The 22,482-nt window shown below is 41.1% G+C and overlaps 2 protein-coding genes across 4 annotated transcripts in view; one reads left to right on the top strand and one right to left on the bottom strand.

Moving 5' to 3' along the window:
* Positions 1–4,828: 4,828 nt before the first annotated feature.
* Positions 4,829–17,444, top strand: clul1 (clusterin-like 1 (retinal)). Of its 3 annotated transcripts, none has more exons than XM_057857221.1 (9): positions 4,829–5,168; positions 7,333–7,458; positions 7,657–7,805; positions 10,885–11,055; positions 11,211–11,643; positions 12,287–12,406; positions 12,487–12,686; positions 16,039–16,214; positions 16,295–17,444. In XM_057857221.1, the coding sequence occupies exons 1-9, from the start codon at positions 5,015–5,017 to the stop codon at positions 16,311–16,313; spliced, it is 1,548 nt and encodes a 515-aa protein (XP_057713204.1). In that variant the 5' UTR covers positions 4,829–5,014; the 3' UTR covers positions 16,314–17,444. The 3 variants fall into 3 exon arrangements, with proteins under 3 accessions (XP_057713204.1, XP_057713205.1, XP_057713206.1); XM_057857222.1 differs by having other exon boundaries at positions 5,022–5,168; positions 7,347–7,458; XM_057857223.1 differs by having other exon boundaries at positions 5,024–5,168; positions 7,355–7,458.
* The window catches only part of yes1 (YES proto-oncogene 1, Src family tyrosine kinase), a 56,760-nt gene continuing 51,194 nt past the window's right edge, over positions 16,917–22,482 (bottom strand). Inside the window, exon 12 of the mRNA XM_057857220.1 lies at positions 16,917–20,850. Coding sequence (XP_057713203.1) covers positions 20,642–20,850 — 209 coding nt within the window. The 3' untranslated portion in view covers positions 16,917–20,641. The remainder of the gene's footprint in view (positions 20,851–22,482) is intronic.

Below are 22,482 nucleotides of genomic sequence, written 5' to 3'. Positions count from 1 at the left end.
TTAATATTAGACATGGCTTTGGCCACAAGACAAAAATAGTAAACAAGTTTCTCTTTTTTGCCAAAACTGTAGAAAAGCTATAATCATGAATCCCAAATTGCAAACGTGTGTGGGTTCTACATCCATACTTTTTTTGACATAATTAAAATATTTTTGAAAATAGCTAAAAATCCCAGAAACGGCAAATTCAATGCAAAATGGCCAATCACCTGTTAGCTGCAGATTTGAATGATACGTTCTCATTTTTACACTGATTTAGTCTCACTTGCATGACAAAAATATGCGTGCTTTTTATGAATTGTTTCACACGCCTTCTGCAGGCGAGAATGTGACCAAAAGCAGGACTCGCCTACCTTCACAGTGATAAGAACCAGGTGCAATGGGCCCGGGATGGTTCTGATTACTATGCTGGGACCACTTGATTTTGCGGGTCACGGCATGCAAAGGGGGCACACTCTAGTGCACGTAGGGAAGAGCCCCCTCCACTTTATTCCAGATGCTGAGCCAGACAGGCAAGGACAGTGTTTATATAGCGTATGAACGTGATGTCACATTTGTTGCAATAACCAATGAAAAGTCCATGTCAAAGAATCGTGTCATGACCAAAAGTATCGGGACACTTCTTAGTCTTGAATGGACCTGCAATTTCATGTTCAAGTTCAGGTTTAAATTGTAATAAATTTTAAATTTGGATATTTTTGCCAACAATAAATTCACACATGGAATATACAGCAGATGAATTAAAATTGAGACTAAAATATAAAAATAAAATACTTTATAAATAATAAACATGGTAAATGAAGAGGACTGAAATGAAGCGTTTTTACCTACGTACACCATTAGTACAGTACCCAAAGCCACCAGTAGACGGTGCTGCTGCTATATAAGGCACTGCCATTCATACTGGGAGCAATTTGGGGTTCAACATTTTTTTTTTTTTTTTCATTTTAAATTCTTAGACATTCTTAGACATTTTTCATTTTTATTTTTTTGTTTTGTTTGGGTTGCAGATTATATTATTAGCCTAACAAAAAATTAGAAATATACACATAAAATTAGACAAACAAACAAAATAATAACAAAATTCCTAGAAAAGGCATTGTAAAATGAAGTAAAACAAAATACAAGTAGTCCCCGTACGTAACCCGAATTTCCATGTAAATCGGAATTAACCCTTTAAGTACCCCTAAATATTATCTAAATCCCAAAATAACTATCAAAAAACATATTAAACGTCATTGTACTGTCCTCGCCAATACGTCGGAGCTAAGTACTAGCTAGACAGCAAGCTAAACTCCGAAATGGCGATGTCAGACGTCCATGTGGTTTGCTGACTTTATTCAGCGGCCCATGACATCAATACTTGCAGAATGAAACTAAAATAAAAATGGAATTTAATCCGTTTCATCTTCAATTGGAGCAGTTCAAAGTTGTGTTTATAACTAGCTGCTGATACAAAAATAACAAACCAAACAAACGGTTAGCATGTATCAGTTAGCATCCGCACATCATCAAAACTAATCACATAAACTCGCCCCAAGTATTCGACCACAATTGAAAACGCACAATAAAGGTACGCGCCGACTTGTAGCTGTAAGCTTTCCCCTCTCTCTCTCACACGGATGCGCGACGTCTTCGTGGGAGCAAATGCGCTCTTCTTTGTGTGTGCAAACACGTTCTTTTTAATGTGTACATGTGCTCTTACTCGCATGCGGAAGATCTACCTGCTCTGTGTTTCCTGCGCCAAAATCAAAGCATGCATCAGAAAACAATAGTCAACATTATTTAACAAAAAAACTAAACAAAAAACGAGACTCCGGAGTCGTAAAGTTGAAATCGTGTAAGTCGGGTACTAATAACCCGGGGACTACCGGTTTCAAAATCCCAAATAAATAAAATTAAATTAAATTTGATCCCCAAAATTGATTGTAAAATATTTGATTGTTCTTTTTTTACATACTTTGGTTCTGATGTTGAACACTTTGGCAAAAGTTTAGGATTGAAGGAAGCTGATTATCTGTCCCCGCTGTGCAATGCTGTGCAATACTCCATAAATTTGTCCCAAATGCAAGGGCATAGGTTTGATCTCAACATTGACAGGGACATTATAACAACACAACTTGCATGTACACTTTTTGCTGGGGCCTTCAGCACCACAGTTAAAAACCTAGGAGTTCTATTTGACCCAGACTTGTCATTTAAAGCTCATATTAAACAAACCTGCAGAACAGCCTTCTTTCACCTGCGCAACATAGCTAAAACTAGAAATATTTTGTCTAAAAACCATGCAGAAAAATTAATTCATGCGTTCGTTACATCTAGATTGGATTACTGTAACTCCCTACTTGCAGCTTGTCCTAAAAGTTCTCTAAAAGGTCTTCAGCTAATCCAGAACGCAGCAGCAAGACTTTTAACAGGCACCAATAGAAGAGAGCACATCACCCCTGTGCTCCAGGCCCTTCAATGGCTTCCAGTCTAGTTTAGAATTAAATCTAAAATCCTCCTTCTTACATTTAAGACCATAAATGGTTTGGGGCTATCTTATCTCACCGATGCTCTGGTTCCATACCGCCCCAACAGAACACTCCGTTTTCAGAATGCAGGTCTACTGGTAGTTCCGAGGGTTTCTAAATGTACAGTAGGCGCTAGAGCCTTTAGCTACCAAGCTCCTGTTCTATGGAATCAGCTTCCAGCTACTATTAAAGAAGCCGACACAGTCTGTACATTTAAGATTAGACTAAAAACGTTCCTATTCGACAAAGCTTATGGTCAGGCTAGTTGAAATCGGACTAGACTCACAGTTCAGTCTAAGCTGTACTAGAAGCTATAATGCTGGGGGAAGTACAGCCCTGAGTCTTATCCCCTGTTCCTCACTCTATCTACCACTTGTCTTTACTTTATTTCTCTTTTCTAATTCTAATATCTAGTTGACTAGTCTTTTCATCACTAGTCACCTGGTGACCCTTCCCCTCTGGGGGAAGGGCTATTTTTCAGCCGCAGCCTCCTGACTATCCGGACCCCTGGCTGGATGGACGTCCTCGTTGCCAAAAATAAAAAAAAATTTAAAATAAAATAAAAATCTGAGATAACCAAGGACTGATCTACATCTGAGGCATACTAGACTACCCCAAGACTCAAACCAAAGTATGACATTCTGATGTGTGATTTCATTTCACAGGTTTTTATTTTCATGTCAGTTCATGTTCATGTCAGTGTCTCCCTGAAGTGGACCCAATCTTGGATAGCTCCCCATTTTTTTTTTTTTTTTAAATACAGGGACTTGCGCTCTGAAACCACTGCATTGTATTACCGTAATGCACATAATGCAAACAATGATCCAAATGAGGGACAGCCTGAACGCAGTAGTTTTGCAGGTTAGCAGGTTCACACAGTTTAATGTTATGCTAATCCTGATGCAGGTCAGACTTTCTTTAGCAAAATGAGTGGTGTCCCCCCCCCTCCACAACATTGATGTCTTTTTACATTACTTACAGTGGCTGCTGCTGGCCGAAAAAAAACTTGTAATATTCCTCCTCTTCGATGGGGTGGGTCATGTTGTCGACTTCAATCTGTCGGGCTGTGTGAGTTGGCGTGTGACTCTGTGTGGCAGGGGGGTTGGGATTCAAGTCATCGGCCAATCAAACGTGCGTTTCAGGGGGAGAAAATGGTTCAGAAAATCAAAAGGAGGAAATGTAAGTCTGAATATCATGAAAATAATTCACTTAAAAATGGTAGGTTCTCTCCTTACAACATATGGGAACACAATCTAAATTACCTATAGACCCTACCCACGTGACGTCACAACTCCGCTCTCCTGACTGGTGCCGCCCACTTGTCCGTCAACACATCGTGTTGACCTGTTACGGCTACGTACATTCCTCCTATTTACGGCGTGTTTTTCTGCTCGTTAACATTAATAATCAAAATGGTGAAGGCGTGTGTGGCGGTCGGTTGCAATAACAGAGAAGATAGACGGAGAGACTTGAAGTTCTACCGGATTCCGAGAGACACAGAGAGGAGAGAGCGAGATGGGCTGCTGCAATTCGACGAGAAAACTGGGCTCCAAACGATTACCACAGATTATGTAGTAGTCATTTTATATCTGGTGAGATGCATTTAATATATATTTAGAGGGTTTTGGGCTGGCAACCACAATTAAGATCATTGCTAGGCTAATCGCCGACAACATACACGTATGTATGTCGTGAGAGTGCTATCGCTAAACCATATAAACATTAAAAGCCCTAGCTCCATTGACAAATGACATGAAATACATTAGACTTGACAGTGGATGTTAGCAAGAACAAAAGATTTTGAATTGAAAATTTCGTAACTCACCTTCCGAGCACAAGATTCCTGCCGAATTTTCGTGTACGAGGACCTGTTTCACCCAACCAGCAACGTAGCATTTATAAGCCTCCAAGCTCTTAAAGTTTTTCAAACTTTCGTGAGAATAGGCTGATTTTGTGTGGACAAGATAGTTGTAAATATCAGGGTCAGGCAGAGACGGCGAAGGCAGCCGGTCAAAAATCATCGATTTAGGCATCAAATATGGATCTGGCGACTGTATAGAACGAAGCTTTTCGACATAACGCCTTTTATGCAACACATCCAGTGAGTTTACGGCATCAGAAAGCACCGGGTCTTCCATGAAATGCATTTTAAATTCCTCGATCAATTGAAACCAATGCTAATACAGAGACAAAATGACGGACAAGTGGGCGGAACCATACAGCGAGCACGTGGTTTTATGACGTCGGTGGGTAGGGTCTATATAACTGAGGTCATTATATAATGCAAATAAGGTTGCTTAAAAGTTGGTGGGGACAATTTGAGCATCCTGAAAAGTTGCTAGTTTTATGTCCCTACCGTCCCTACAGTATGCAAACCTGCGCCCTTGCCCCGGATGAGTGGGCAAGCACGTACTCATCCAAAATACACATTGTCATTTCCCAATTCTTTGATTCTGTGAGAAAGAGAGGTGTTGAAAAGAAAGCAGTGGCGGGTGGTAGCAATGCAGGATTATCGGGCATGGACATCAAGCAAAGACGCTAATAGGATCAAGCTCCAAGTGGAAAGAGCACAAATAGATGTGCTGGCAAGTGGCAAACAATCCACATACAGTGTTTTGATTTTCTTGTCTGCTCTTTTGCTGCATCTTCAAGCAGGTAAGTCACCTTTTTACCATATTAATCCTCATACTTGTTCATAAGGGCAGATGTTTGTTGGCCTCAAGATTCATGGTTTACTTAGAAATTCTCACAATTAAAGCCGGCATTTTTTATCATGCAGAGCCAACATAACGAAGTTGCGTAGTTTAAAAAAGTAAAATTTAAATAAAGTAAGGCAAAGCATTACAAAATATGGCATACATTTTACTGCATGAGATCAGATCTGTGTGTGGTAGATTACTAAGAACATATCGTGAATCATAACATAAATAGATTTATTGACGTGTAATCGAAGAAAGTACTAATAATGATTGAATTGAATAGAATATACGATATACTTTGTCAACATGATGTTTAGTACAATGCATTTTTTGTTGCACTACTTATGCAGCAAATTTACCCAAGCTGTAAAACAATAGCCTATACATAAAAGCAAATCTTTAAAAAAAAATTAAAAAAAAAAAATTCTGATTGCTTGTTTTAGAAATGCTTTGAAATAGAATTATAACTCATGAAAGTTTTTTTGTTGCTGTAATATTTAATCATTCAAATAAAGAAATCGTTATCAGTAAAATAGTGACAAAAGTTCAAATTCACAACTACCGATAATTGTGATAATGTGAATTGTGTGGTTCTTCATTTCAATTTTAAAAATCCATAAATAAGCAGTTTTGTTATAAAAGTCGCATGGTACAAACAGAGTAGCGGTGCAACGATTAATCGATTAACTCGAGTAATTCGATTAGGATAAAGCTTCGAATTGAATTTTGCTCCTTTGAGTATTCGTTCAATTAGAGTGGCATTATAATGGTTTGTTTTTAAAGTGTTTGCATGTAGTTGTATTGATTTGGGTGGATACACTGCCCTCTAGTGGCAAAAGTGAATATGACATAATTCATTTAACATGGCTGAATCCAGCAGGTCCCTGTCAAGACCAACATAAGCTAAAATGTGTTTTTATTTAAATGATCGCGTTAACGGGCGCTAATTAATTATTAAAATTAATCCCGTTAAAATATTTGATGCAATTAACACACATGCCCCGCTCAAACAGATTAAAATGACAGAATAGTGTATATGCATTTGTTACTTGTGTTTTTGGGTGTTTTGTCGCCCTCTGCTGGCGCTTGGGTGCGGCTGTGGGTTTCAGCACTATGAATGAGCATTGTGTAATTATTGACATCAACAATGGCGAGCTACTAGTTTATTTTTGATTGAAAATTTTACAAATTCTATTAAAACGAAAACATTAAGAGGGATTTTAATATAAAATTTCTATAACTTGTACTTACATTTATCTTTTAAGAACTACAATTCTTTCTATCCATGGATCGCTTTAACTGAATGTTAATAATGTTAATGCCATCATGTTGATTTATTGTTATAATAAACTAAATACAGTACTTATGTACCGTATGTTGAATGTATATATCCATCTTGTATCTTATCTTTCCATTCCAACAATAATTTACAGAAAAATATGGCATATTTTATAGACGGTTTGAATTGCGATTAATTACGATTAATTAATTTTTAAGCTGTAATAACGCTATTAAAATTTTAATCGTTTGACAGCCCTAATTTTATTATATTATATTATATTATATTATATTTAGGGCTGTCAAAATTATCACGTTAATGGCTGGTAATTAATTTTTTTTTAAATTAATCACGTTAAAATATTTAACGGATTTAACGCACATGCCCCGCTCAAACAGATTAAAATGACAGCACAGTGTCCAGTCCACTTGTTACTTGTGTTTTTTGTGTTTTTCCGCCCTCTGCTGGCGCTTGGGGGTGACTGATTTTATGAGTTTCAGCACCATGAATGAGCATTGTGTTTTAATCGTTTGACAGCCCTAATTATATTATATCATATTATATTATTATTATCATTTTATTTATTTTTGTTCCGTGAACAATCCAGAAAGGTTTGATTGTGGCTTTCTGAAAAACAATACATTTAGGCACTCCTGCAATCGTCTCACTTTTTCTGTTACAAACTGACCCGGCCCCTCATCAGAGAAGGGAAAAGTTATGTGGCCCACACAGGAAAAAGTTTGGAGACCCCTGCCTTAATCCCTTGATTAAAATACTGTAACTGCAATACCTGTATAATGATGTTGCATTTTAAAACTACTACCGGTACTTCTTTTTGCTGCTTCCACATCTGAGACCAAAAGCAACGAGATGAAGGTCGTGCTCACTCTGCTTTTCCTGACATCACTGGTCACGATTATCAGCGGTGCCTCGGACAACACAAATCCGTCAGAGGACGCTCTAAAAGGTGACTTTTGACACTTAATACGTGCTCTGCTCGCAAAACTTACTCATGCCCATTGATTTGGTTTTGCAGTTTTACAACCAGGAGACCCTATTATTCAAATGCATAAAAAGTCATTATAACGAGCTGCCGGATCAAGGGGGCACACCCTCACTCACCCACAAATGGAGTTTTAATGGGATTTCTCGTGCTCCTTGTCAGAGTTGTCAGAGGCTGGAGAGAAAGCGGTGGGCGAGGAGGTGAAGCGCGCCTTGTATGGTGTAGGCCAGATGAAGGATGTGCTGTGGAAGAACCAGCGCAAGCATGAGCACCTCATCAAGTCTCTGCTGCACAGCGGCGAAAAGAAAAAGGTCAGCTTCAGAAGTCTTTACTGAGACACATTTTTACTTTCCAAAAATCTAACATGCTGAAATGAAGTTTAGTTGAACAGAAAGCAAGAACTTTGTTTCGTGAATGGCAGCAGTTGGATACATGTTACTTGTAACTTCTGTGAGCAAATGAATGAATGAATGACTATGAAATATCGCTCCTAGTGAGAGTTGAGCTCCGCGAAGGCTGCCCTTTGTCATCGATTCTGTTCATAATTTTTATGGACAAATTTTCGAGGCGCAGTCGAATCGTTGAGGGGGTCCGGTTTGGTGACCTCAGCATTGCATCTCAGCTTTTTGCAGATGATATGGTGCTCTTGATTTCATCAAGCCGTGACCTCCAATTCTCACTGGAGCGGTTTGCAGCTGAGTGTGAAGCGGTCAGGATGAAGATAAGCACCTCCAAATTCGAGACCATGGTCCTTAAAGCAGAAATGTGAAGCAATTTCATAACATGCCAAATAGGGTCACAATTAAAGTAATTAAACAATGTCCAACAAATAAAGCATGAAAAAATAATTTATATGTTGTATATTTGACAAAATAATCGCGTTTCCGAAGTTCGAACCTGAACAGGGACGAACCCGGAAGTGATGCGTCACACAGGGAACAGCGATGGCGGCTCCATACATACGGCCGCCATACAAAGCCCTTCAAACAATGATTCAAACAGCGATATAAGCGATAGATCGAGCGCAAGGGAGGAGATCCATGTTTTTGAAGAGCTGGAGGAAGAAGAGGAGCTTGGAATTTTATGTTGGACATAACATGTATTAGGCAGACGCTAATCAGGATGTGCCTAGACTACCTGACATGGAATGGATACAAGACCCATCGAGATTACAAGATTGGTAAGATATAGGCTGTTATTATTTTCATGATTTGAAGATGCATGCATTTGCACATAATTTTATGTTTTTGTCTATCTGATGACATTGTTAAAAAAAATAACAATCAGACTTCATGTTCATTTTGGCAGATCCGCAGCTCTCGTGCATATAAAATAATAATATAAAAATGTTGGGGGGAAAGAAGGAGATGAGTCGTTGATGGCTTTCTCCACTTTATTGTGGCAACAATAAGAAAACAAAATAATAGCGGACTGCCGCCACATTCGACCGCGAAGTTTTGCTTCTCGCTGATCTCCTCCTCGCCTCCTACTACTCCAGCGTCGCTTAAACGGATCGTGCATAGTGTCTTGTTATGAGCTTTTTGTTTACAAATGTATCGAACACACAACGTGCTGACAACTTTGTTTCTTTATTAACACATGGAGCTAACAGTAAGAACACAGCTTGGGGCTCTCGGCAGGAAGTGGCGTCTCATGGCGTGAGGAAATGTAGTTTTTTCACACAAGCGAACAGATTACAAAGCACCACTTCAGTGTTGTCCCCAGCAGGGGTCGCGTTAACCGGATATTTTCCGTCGTTGACCGTTTTTTAAAAACGGTGACGGAAAAAACTGAAGTCTGTCCGTCATTTTGACAGGTTGCAATTCACACCCCAGACCACAGGGCGGCGAGTTAGCATATTAATTAGCTATTGTCTCTCTTAATGCATGACGTCGTTGGCTCTTCTGTCAGAATATTGTAGCGTCACCGGGGTCTGGCGGCGGCACCGTGATTGACACATCCACGCGTGGTTCTTATTGGTGCACCCGGTGTGCCAGCGTCACATGACGTCACAACTCCGCCCCCCTGACTGGAGCCGCCATATTGTGTGTCAGCTTGTCATGTTTACACATTACCGCTACGTACATGCCTCCTATTACGGCGTGTTTTTCTGCTCGTTAATATTAATAATCAAAATGGTGAAGGCGTGTGTGGCGGTTGGTTGCTGTAACAGAGAAGATAGACGGAGAGACTTTGAAGTTCTACCGTATTCTGAGAGACCCGAAGATGAGAGCGAGATGGACTGCTGTAATTCGACAAGAAATCTGGGCACCAAACGATCACCACAGACTATGTAGTAGTCATTTTATATCTGGTAAGATGCATTTAATATATATTTAGAAGATTTTGGGCTGACAACCACAATTAACATCATTGTGTGACGTTGGTGATTGGGGTCTATATCGTTGCCTCTTTTTCTTTGGGGGCGGAGTTGTTGGCGGTAAGCAGAGTAAAAAGGGAGAAAAATACCACGACTTCCGTGTCTAATTTTTCGCCGAGCTGTGGCTCCCGGATACAAGCAGCCGAAATGAGTTTCATCTGCAGGGTGGCTGAGCTCTCCCTTAGAGATAGGGCAGGGGTCTACAAGTCCGGTCCTCGAAAACAGCTTGTTTTCCATGTCTCCATCCTTTAACACACCTGGATCAAATGATTAGCTCATCAGCAAGCTCTGCAGGAGCCTGATAACGATTCTAATTATTTGATTCAGGTGTGTTAAAGGAGGCAGACATGGAAAACAAGCTGGACAGTGGATCTCGAGGACCAGACTTGCAGACCCCTGAGATAGGGTGAGAAACTCGGTCATCCGGGAGGGACTTGGTATCGAGCTGCCTCTCCTCCACGCTGAGAGGAACCAGTTGATGTGGCTCAGGCATCTGGTTCGGATGCCTCCTGGACGCCTCCCTAGGAGGTGTTCCGGGCATGTCCCACTGGTGGGAGGCCCCTGAGATGACCCAGGACACGCTGGAGAGACTGTCTCTCTTGGCCTGGGAATGCCTTGGGATCCCGCCGGAGGAGCTGGTTGAAGTGGCTGGGAAGACGGAAGTCTGGGCTTCGCTGCTAAAGCTGCTGCCCCCGTGACCCGACCACAAATTAAGTGGTCGATGATGGATAGATGAATGGATGGATTTTGAAGCATTCTGATAGCATTGAGAGAAGAACAAATATATTTTTTTGGTGTTTGGGGAAATTGTGGTGCTTTACTGAAGTAAGGAGCTACATTTCGACAAGAGACATTATTCATTTGATAAATTAAGTGAATTGCTGCTATTCTTGTGCCGAGGAACACATGAGAAACTAAGTTGAGGAGCTTAATTTAGACAAAAGTAATGGTTTGTAAATATTGTTTCATATTATTTTTGAAACCATGTTATTTTTCCTTTTGTCTACCAGGGCGCGGCACAGTTAACGCAGGACGTAACAGAGAAGCTGCAGGAAGCCGAGGCGCAGTGCAGGGTCTCCTTGCAGTCGGAATGGGACGAGTGCCGACCTTGTTTGGAGGACGCATGTAAAACCTTTTTCACCAACACCTGCCGCAGAGGCTTCGCTACCTTCCAGACGAAAGTAGGACCAACTCTTCTGCTGTGTTTGGAGTTGTTTTCTCATTTTTTTAACAGTAGACAGGAATTTTATCAGACTTTCGTATAGTGTATTCTATACTGTAAAATCCCTAGATGTCTTTGGGGCCCTCAAACTTCAGCTTTTCTTCTCCCATTCAGGTTGAAAACTTCTTCCGCCGTGTGTCAAGACGCTTAAGCTTCAGTGAACCGATAGCAGAAATGGATGACGGTCAGTTGAACCAAAACCCAGATGACTCTGACTCGGAGGTGGTCCGCATCCAGGATGCCTTCACTCGCCTGAGCCGCAAAGTGGAAACACTGGTGAACAGCAGTGCAGCCCTGGCTTCCAGAATGAGCGATGGATTGGATCAGGCGGTCCGCAGGGCACTCTTGAGCGGACCCCCGATGGCGAGCGCTACCCAGGATCCAGATGACCCTGCCCGTGACTCGGGCTTCCTGCAGGGCGTGGGCCTTGAGGAGGTGCTAGAGTCCTTCTTTGACTTTGGCCGTAGCGTGGTGGAGGAGTTTGGGGCAGTGGTAACCCAGGCGTTTGATGGCCTCCAAGGACCGCAGCCAGATGACAGAAAGAGAGGTGAGGGGTCAGTGGAACCGAACACTAAATACATTCACTGTTCCTGTTATCATGATGAAATGGCCTTGAAATTCATCAGGGTGTCTGGGCTTAGAAAAATCGTGAGAAACTCAGTCATCTGAGAGTCAGAGTTGCAGTCAGAACTGTGCCTATACACTGAAAGGAGACTGATGAGGTGGCTCAGGCATCTTATCAGGACTCTCTCTGGAACTTTCATTGGTGAGGTGTTCTAGGCATGTCCCTCTGGGAGGAGGCTCTGGGGAGGACCCCGGAAACACTGCAGAGACTAACTATGTCTCACAGCTAGCCAAGGAACGGACCAGATCCCTCGGAAAGTGTTGGACGAAGTGGTTGGGGAAAAGGACTTCTGGGCTTTCTTGCTGAAGCTGCAGCCCCTACGACCTGACAGCGACCGGATAAGTGGCAGAAGATGGATGTAGCGCTGGCTAGATTTTTCATAACAACGTAGACAAGTCAAAGTGTGTTTTTGGAAGGCGGCTCACACAAACAAACATCCCATGAATTTTGGTCTATTTGAATCACAACCGATTCGTGCACAGCTCTACTCGATACACATACAGATTTTTAAAAGACAATAGTAAGACGGCTGCAATATCAAATCCACCTTTGTGTCTGTTTGCAGAGAAACTATTCCCACGCCTCCTCCGTAACAGGCTGCTGTGCCGGGAACTGCGGAAACAATCGTCGGAGTGCTGGCAGCTGCAGAGCCAGTGTGAGGCCTGCCAGGGGTCTTTGTTGACAGGTAATACCGCCAATTCACATTCCCACCTCATCTTCCAATATCCATATCCCATCCTCAAAGTGTTCCACTCTCTTACTTAGAATGTCCCAGCGTGAGGGAGCTACATGTGGAGCTGGAGCAGGCCTCGCAGTTGCTGGGCATCTCCCAGGAACAGTACGACGAGGTCCTGTCCATCGTGCGGCGCCACACCGACGAGACGCTGGGCTGGCTGGGCAACATGGCAGCCGAGTTCGGATGGGTGGCGCGGGCTGACACAAGAAACCTTTTCCGCCTCACCAGGGTAAGCTGGACAGAGGAAACGAAAAGTTCTTGTGGAATATCTGCTTCATTGAAGATTCTTGCATATATTAAAATAAATACATACAAAAATAAGGAAGCAGACTCCCCCATGAGGTGTCGTTAGAGTCCATTTAAGAAACCAAAGAGTTGTTACTGTTATCTAGCCCAAACCTTGAACTAAAACCAGGGTATTGAACATTTTCACAATGATGTTGATAAGGGGTCACTTCCTGTTGATTTGGGGATATTTCGGGGACACGTCCTGTTGCATAGCTGTCAATGGCATCCACTTGGGGGCCAGTTTAATATCAATGGGCTGTAATGGTAAGCGGTCATTCGATAGAAGGACTCGGTGTAACAATCCCCAGGACTATGCATGGCAGGGGTGTCCTCCTCCCTGAGCCAAGCTTGCGCCTGACCGCATACCTGGATGGACTAGGAGCTGCTGCTTTAAGGCTCTGCTCAGCCACTGAGACACATCATCAGTTGTATCCTCAGATCACGGGGCGTTTCGGCCACTTATCACAAGATGCCCTCAGCTGAGGCTGGCCCACCACAGGTTGATCACTCCTGGGTGTGTGTCTCAGGGCTAAGCATTTGCCCTAGCGGCCCAGATGGTGTCGCTCCTCTTCAGCCACAGCCAGTGGCTTGCCCTCTCGGCAGTGTTGGCCAGCTCTTTAATGGCCTGTCTGTGGGCCTGTGTCCTGACTCCAATTTCCCTAAGGAGCTTTGCTGTTGAGCTGGCCACAAAACCCCTACACCCCACCTTCAGTGGGCGCACCCTTGCCTTCCAGCCTCTGTCCTCTGCTGCAGCCGCTAGGTCGGAGTACCGCAGCTTTTTGCGTTCATACGCTTCTTCGACAGCATCCTCCCAAGGAACTTTTAGCTCAATTATGTAGGCGAGCTTGGATGTATTGGACCATAGGACGAGGTCTGGGCGTAGGGTGGTCGTTGCGATCTCCGGGGGGAAGATGAGCCTCCGATCTAGGTCGACCTGCATCTGCCAGTCCCTGGCTGCCTTCAGGGGGCCCAGGTCAGGGTGTGCGGGCCTTGACCTCTGCTTTTCCCCCTCCCGAATAAACGATGGTGGGTGTTGGTAAGCGTGCTGGTTCATAGGTTGGGTATTGATGGAAACCCTCTTGCGCTCAAGTTTATCAGCTAGACATCTGAGGACCTGGTTGTGTCTCCATGTATATCTGCCTTGAGTGAGGCTAGTTTTGCAGCCCACCATGATGTGCTTGAGTGTTGCTGGGGTCGCACACAGGGGGCATGCTGGGTGCTTTCCAAACCACTGCTGTAGGTTTACGGGAGATGGTAGCACATCATATGTTGCTCGAATGATGAAACTCAGCCTGTTGGATTCCATGCCCCAGAGTTCACTCCATGAGAGCTTCCTCTTCTCGACTCCCTCCCACCTCGTCCAGCGGCCCTGTTTGGCTTGTGTTACCGCTTTGGACAGTCTAGTTGCTTCTTCCTGTCGGCGCACCTCCGCTACAACCACGGTTCGTCGATCAGTTGCTGATGCCTTTTGCCAGAGAGGAGTTGGAGTTCCAAGGCCAAAACCTCCTCTGCCTTGCTGGACATGGCCCACTACATCACGATGGAGGAGAGCAGATTTGGCCTGAAGGACAGTGGTGGCAGGGGTCCACTTCCTCCCCGTTGTCAAGGTCGGGGGGGCACCTCTCACTACGGGGTCCTGGGAATCAGTGAGGGACATCTCCAGCCTCACTTTGGCACACTTGAACTCTTCAACCAAGCTCGAGATAGGCAGTGACAGGGCTCCGTCACTGTAGAGTCCAATGCTGCTGAGGCACTTCGGAAGTCTGAGCCACTTCCTCACATGCGAGTTCACCAGCCTTTCCAAGCGCTTAGCATGAGCAAAAATCACGACCACCTATGTTTACCTGCCATTGATCATGAAGGGGAAATGTTTGCTATTATGAATGAAATGACGTACATGGCGGTCAGTGGCGTTCCATTAGAAATTAATGAGCGAATTTTGGGGGAATCATAAGTTTTTGGCAAATTCTGTACACAACTTTTATGCCCTTTACCGTCCTAGAATTTTTTATGTGTAAATAATGCGATTTGGTCAAAAATTGTAGGACCAGATACATTTTGATTTTTTTTCCAAACCCAGTTTTTACGGGCGAACGGAAAATTTTGGGGTATCATTCGAAAAATTCCTTGCATCGCGTGAAAATTTTGGTAATTTTGATATTTGAAAGGTGACAGTCGGGCGTAGCCGCGTAGTTTTGGTCTCAACATTGGTAGGGATGATATAACAGCATCACCTGCTTGTACACTTTTTGCTAGGGATTGATAAGACCAAACACATTGCTGAACGAGGGTCTGGGCCACATTTGTCACGAATATGAACCTAATTAATTGATAGGCTAAATGATCGATGCAAAATATATCTGTATTGACTTATACTAACTTTCATTTGTATTGGTTATGGCGATACAACGTTTGATTCAAACCTTTGTTTTAAAAACTACCAAAGAAACATTTTGAAGTGCATTGCCATAATGCACATAATGCAAACAATGATCCATATGAGGAACAGCTAGCTTGACTTTGTTGTTCTTTGTGGAGGCTGGCTTGATCGTAATAGTTTTGCAGGTTTGCAAGTTTACACAGTTTATAGTTTTATGGAAACTCTGATGCAGGTCGGACTTTCAGTAGCATAATTTGTGGTGTTTCTCCCAGCATAACACAACATTGTCTTTTTACATTACTTACAGTGGCTGCTGCTGGCCGAAAAAAAACCAAACTACTATCCCTCCTCTTTTAAGGAGGTGGAGGAGGCAGCATGTTGTCGACATGAATCTACAGTATCGCGGCTGTGTGAGTGTGTTTCTGTGTGGTGGGGAGGCGGGGTCAAGTCATCAGCCAATCAAACGTGCGTTTGAGGGGAAAATGGACCACACATTCAGCAAGGGAATAGGGATAGCTGTAAGTCTTAACATGGAATTCCATTAATAATGGTAGGGTCAATGCTATCCTTACAACATATGGTGAAGACAATATAAATATAACTGAACTCATTATATAATCCAAATAGGGTTGCTTCAAAGTTGGTGGGGAGAATTTAAGCATTCTGACAAGTTGCCAGTGTCATGTCCCTACCGTCCCCATGCAAACCTACGCCGTTGGTCAAAGGGTTGGGCAAAGAAACACCATTTACATAAAAAAAAAAAAAAAATATATATATATATATATATATATATATCATATATATTTTATATATTTAAATTTTATTATCTAGGCATTCTAATCAATACTGTACTCGATATACCTGTGCTGCAGTTTAAACATATACAGTAGTCGTTTCTTCCTTTGCTCTGCAGGTGGCGCCAAAGAGCCAAGACCAGAACATGTCAGCAAGAGAGACCCAAGTGGAGGTGAACATCCTCGACTCCCCTCCTTTTATCTTCTCCGTGCCGGGGGAACTGCAGCTGCAGGACCCAGCCTTCATACAGTTTGTGGCCCAGGAAGCCCTTGATAAGTACAAGGGGATGGTTAGGTAAATATAATGACGCATAGGTATTTAGTGGCAATTTAACGTAGTTTGTAATGTTTTTTTTTTTACACGTTACTTTACAGGTACGAAGAGGATGAGTGAGCAACACCCAAAAGAAGAACACCATGTAGTTGCAGACCTTAATTTTAAAATGTTGATAGTAGGCATGTGCCGGTATAAAATTTTAACGGTATGATAACTTTAAGCAAAAATACCGCGGTTTCACGGGATTGCAATTATAGCTCTAAAATATATTATTTTGAGATGTATGGGTTAAAATTTTCCCCTCATTCAACAGGATTTTTATTTTTCAAAGCATATTTGCAAATTGGAACATCGACATGAATATAATGTTAAAGTAAAAAAATAACAAATATTTTACACTTTAAATAAAATTGAAATAAATAGAACTAAACCCACAATGGCGTAAGACTTTACCAAAGCACGCTAATAGAGAGAAAACTAGTTAGCTGCCTTGGCATGCTAACTAGCCACGTTAACAAGCTTACGTTATAGTGTTTAACATTGTTTGACACACAAAACACGCTCGAGTTAACTCTTGTAGCTGGTGGCAAACGTTCATGAAAGCGTCTACTTACCTTAGTCTTTGTGTAAAGTGACGGATGATGGTCACGTAAATGTTAAATCATGTTGGAGGTGTTGCCTGCACATCGGCTGTACTTCCTCCTCTAAGCTGCGGCCGCGTTTCTTTTTAGTAGCCGAAATACTCCCATTCCAGACTTTTTTGAGGGGGTTTTGAAAAAGCTCAGGTGTAGTTTTGACAGCGACAGCAGTGTCACTGGCACAAAGGACAAAGCAACAACCGGCGGGGTGAGTGCTGCCACTCCAAGCCAATTCTCGCTGCATTTTTGGGACATTAAAAAATAGCTTATACCGTACTATGGTATGACGGAAAATTTTAGTAGTTTTGAAACCGTGACGTTTTAATACCACGGTAAACCTTAAAACTGGTAACTGGCACATGCCTAGTTGACAGAATATCATGCAAAATGCAATTTTCACAATAGCTAGACATTAGATTTACAGTAGAAACTTTCAGCATTTAACGTTTCCGGTATAGCTTTTATTTTTTTTCCTGTACAAAACCCCCGCATTAGTTTACATTTTTCTCCCCACTGGTTTCAGTCCTACATTTAGGAACAATCACATTTTGGGTTCTCCACAGCAAAACAAATTTGTTCAAAACAATAAAAAGTTCACATCTTTTCAGAACCGCTGGCTTTTTCGTACACTATTTTCCCATCATGCATCACTGAAAATTACAGCATAGTTATGGGGGAATAAAAGTTTTTTGGGGGGAGAGGTGGAGTTTTTCTTGAGGTTTTGTGGTATTAACACACACATACACACACAAACTGATGATAAATTGAAGTAACCCCTTCCTGTTTACATTAGCTATGACAATAAATCACCTTATAAGCTAGGGCGTAGGTTTGGTCTCAACATTGGTAGGAACAATTTCACCGTAACACACATAATGCAAACAATGATCCAAATAAGGGACGGCTAGCTTGACTTCGTTGTTTCTTGTGGAGGCTGGCCTGACTGCAGTAGTTTCACTAGTTAGCAAGCAATGTTATGCTAACGTGGATGCAGATCGGACTTTCAGTAGCAAAATTAGTGGTGTTTCCCCCACTTCCACAACATTGTCTTTTTACATGCATTACAGAAAAACAAAAAAACTTCTAATATTTAATATGGAAAAGGTGGCATATTGTTGACATGAATCTATTGGGGCTATATGAGTATGTGTGTTTTTGGGGCGGGAAGGAGGCAACCAAACATTCGTTAGAGGGAGGGAAAAAAATGGACCAGTACAGTCTGCAAGTAAAATGGATAAGTGTAAGTCTGAATATAATGAAAACAATTCACTTAATAATGGTAGGGTCTATTCTACCATTACAACATATGGGAAGACAAACTGAACTCTTTAAATAATGCAAATAAGGCTGCTTAAAAGTTGGTGGGCACAATTTGAGCATCCTGAAAAGTTGGTAGTGTCATGTCCCTACAGTCCCTATGCAAACCTACGCCCTTGCTAGTATGGTATTTGTGTTAAGTGAACTTCCATTGAAAACATGTCACATATGTCTGAGATTTTGATAGAAACTTAAAAATCTACGTTCAGACGAAATGCCCGTATCAAATCTAAACGAGGAAGAAAAAAAAAAATTGCACTTAGACGTGATTGAAAATAACATGAACATATTAAAAACATAATAAAAACAAAATGAACTAGGGCATTAAAAATACCATTGAAAAAAAAAAAAGCACTTAGGAGTAGGCCTGAACGATATTGGAAAAAAACTATTGCTGCGATTTTTTGGGGGTTTGCGATATATTGCGATATTATATTGCGATATTAAAAAAGATTTTTTTAAATTTTTTAAATCTTTTCCTAGATGACTTGAATAGCTGTTTGGAAAGACTTTGGATGACTCATCATGACCACAGTGTACACTATTCCATCGTTTTTTGCGGTTAATAGGGACCAAAACCCACCGCGATAAGTGAAACACCGCGAAGTAGCGCATACCCCCCACGCCCCCCACCCCAATTTTTTTTTTGTGTGTCTGCTCAATGTATTTATTCAGATCTAGCACTGGAAAGAGATACATTAAGACATGTTTTTTCCTCACTTTTTCCCCCCAAATTATGATTTAAAAAATTTATATATATATACATATTTTAATAAATGCTTTTTAAGAACTCCAAATGTAATAATTATGATCAGTTTTTAACATAAATGTCCCACTGAATCATTTTAAAACAAGAATAAAGTACTGTAATAGAAAAATGCTTGGCTTTATTACATGCTTCTGTTTACCTAACATGGCTGTGACTCTTGGAGTGACATTACAAACTCCTCATAATCACTTCTGGCGTTTATTTGATATGTATCGAAACGCCCCCCCACACACACATTCATTCCAGCCCGCGCTTCCTTGCAGAAACTGTTTAACAAGTTAAGCGATGATTGACAGATTGCTGCTCGGCTTCTTTGGCCAGATCAAAGCCATCGTTAACTTTAATAAGCAAGTGCCGCAGTGACTGAGAGCAGGGAAAGGGGGTGAGAGAGGCTGTAGGAGCGAGTGAAGCAGAACAAAGGTTTGTGGATTGGAATTTTTTTTTTTTTTTTAAACTACCACACGTCCTTGCAATGGGACTATCGCGTATGCGCACATCGCGATGGCGATGTTTAAACGATATATCGTTCAGGCTTACTTAGGAGATATATTAAAAAAAAAAATCTCCCAGTTCCCCACACCCCAAGATGAACAAAAAAATTAAGAGAGATACGACTAAAATTAAACAAATGCCCATATCTTACATAACTTTTTTCAAACACATTTGGGCATGAATAAAGTTACACTGTGACAACTTAAAACTTAATGATGGAAAAAAACAGTGACAGGTAACCAAAAACAAAAATTATGTCACAGGAAATGTCTATTCAGATTTCAGAACATGGGAAAAAAATTCTGTCTTAATGAAAAACACACAGAATATCAGAAATATTGAGTTTTTGAGAGACCTAAAACACTGATCACAGAAAATTTCCCTCCTAAACACACATAAAAAATCTTTGCATTCAGACATTATTAAAATATCTCACTTTTAGGATTTGAAAAAAGATTGAAATGTTGACTCTTTCACATAAAATACAACAAAGGTGTCACAGAAAATGTCCAACATCAATATAAAAACAAACATTTTTTCTGTCTGAACTTGGGAATTAAATATCCCAATCATAGGTATTTAAAAAAATAAAAAGAGAATGAAATGTTGAGACATGGCGCTCACATGAGATGTCCATCCTAATCATTAAGGGATTTTTCTCTTTAGCACTTGGGAATTATTGATATATCTCAATGATAGGTATAAAAAGATTGAAATATTACAACATGGTGGTCACAGGAACTGCTCATCCATTTTTTTTTTCCCAATAAACTTTTGTTTTGCACTTGGGTTTGTTTAAAATCACTCTGAAATTATTCCGAAAAGCTTTCGCATTAAAAAAAATTCTTTCGTCCACCTGATCACACTTGTAAAATACAAGTTTTGTCTGTACATCTTGTACATTCTTGCATCCGTTCCCATCTATTCCATCCACAACATATATATTTATATAAAAAAAATAATAAATCTCGTCAGCCTACGCACATTCAGAACAAACTACTGCACATAGAAAAGTTCTGGACTCTTGAATATCAAAGAATTTGTTTCGCGGAATAAAATGACCATTAAAAATTGTGAAACGGAGGAATGTGGGTTGGAAAAAAAAAAAGTATAAATCGTCATTGCATCTTGAAAGTGTAGCCATCAATGTGAAATGAGGACTAACCACTCTGGTATTGATCACAGTGTCATGGCCAGTCTGCATGGTTACAAACCAAGCTCTTGTGAGTCTACAAGTTGTCCCCCGGCTGGTATTGGGGTTCCGTAGCCGTAAAGTAATCCTCCAGGAAGGACTGGATGTACTCGAAGGTCGGCCTCTCGTCGGGCTCCTTCTTCCAGCAATGGCGCATCATTTCATGCAGAGATTCTGGGCAGCCCTGAGGACACGGCATGCGGTAGCCACGCTCCACCTGTTCCAGCACCTCCCGGTTCACCATACCTGGAACCAATAGTAGCACATTATGCAACAAAGAGCAGCGTCAAGTTGAGGTCAAATTTGGGGGGGGTAAAAAAACATTTGACAACAAACATTGGCATATATTTCATAGTTCTAAACTTAAACATGATGAAAGCAGTGTTGTTTTCCTTAACGATGACGATAACGAAAATATTTCGTCAACGAACAATTTTATCATGACGATTACGTCACGATGACGAACTAAAAATGTGTCTTGGTAGACTAAAACATAGTGAGATGGATGCCAGTTGTCATCTGACGACACGAGAATGAGATGAAAATTCGCCATAGTTTCAGTCAGAAATTCCCAATGTGTGATATTTTCTTATTGTATGTTAGGGGTGTACGATATCCATTTTTTAAAAACTGATACAGATATTGATAACTTCCTGCTCCTCAAAGTTGATACAGATATCGATAACTAATAATATATAATTTTTAAAATGTATATTCACCAGATTTTTCATAATGACATGAACATTATTATAATGAAGAAAACAAAGACAAGAACAGTCTTGACTTCAAATAAAGTGCCAATATTAATTTTTTTCAAATAAATATAATTTGAGTCAATCACAATCAATTAGTCAATATAATTGAAGATGTTTTTCCTGAACAATGAGCACTTAACTAAAACATAAACCCAACAGGTATTGTGCTTTGTCATCAGATAAAAATATTTGGTGCTACAGGAGAGGAGACTGTTGTGGTCTTGATCCATGAAACAACTTTCTTAACCTGGGAGACAGGTTAGGACAGCAAGCCTATCAATAACCAAAAGGCCTCTCAACAACTTACTAACTTATAACTAACACTGTAAAATGCAAACATTATATAGTAAGGTTCATCACTTACTACACATCATTCCTCATAACTAAAATATGGTACAACAAAAAGGATTAATGGCTTGCCTTAAAATAATCAATATAAACGGCAGTGAGTGAAACCATTTTGTATTATTGCTAACTTGGCGTTAATACACTCAGCAGGAAAAAAGTACATTATTTTCAATTAATTAAACCCAAGTGGACACCACAGGCTGCATTTAAAAAAAGTTGTTGGAGTGTTAAGAGGACGCTCAGTGTTAGCATTAGGCTAATGTGAACGCGAATGCTATGCTAATGCTACAAGTTTAGTGTGTAATTATCACTCAGCACAGACATTTAAAGGCAAAAACAACATTGCATATTCTCTCTGGCCAAGATTAGAAAACAAATCCTACCGTGCGTGCAAGACTTGACAGTGGCGAGGACACTGTACTGGTGAGTGTGTGGTGGTGGTGGTGGGTGGGGTGGCTCAGTACGTCACATGAGTGACACAACCAGACATTGCTACATACAGACGGAAACTATTGCGCATTTTCATCTTCTCATACAAAAACTGGCATTAGGCTCCTTGTTTTAGTCTACCAAAACACGTTTTTAGCTCGTTATCATCTTGTCATCGTCACGTAACTTTAACTCTAACTCTGTGGTGATAAGGCGGCGCCACACTGGCTTAAAGATTGGCAGCACATTCGACATATTTACGTAAAATAAATGCTAATTCCCCGTTTTTTTTGCTTTTAACCAAGAACTGAGACTGTTTTACGGTAAGAACTGAGACTGTTTTACG

This window comes from Corythoichthys intestinalis, chromosome 14, assembly GCF_030265065.1.
Source record: "Corythoichthys intestinalis isolate RoL2023-P3 chromosome 14, ASM3026506v1, whole genome shotgun sequence".
Lineage (NCBI taxonomy): Eukaryota > Metazoa > Chordata > Actinopteri > Syngnathiformes > Syngnathidae > Corythoichthys > Corythoichthys intestinalis.
The sequence above is the reverse complement of the archived record's forward strand: the minus strand, read 5'-3'. Positions and strand labels throughout refer to the sequence as shown.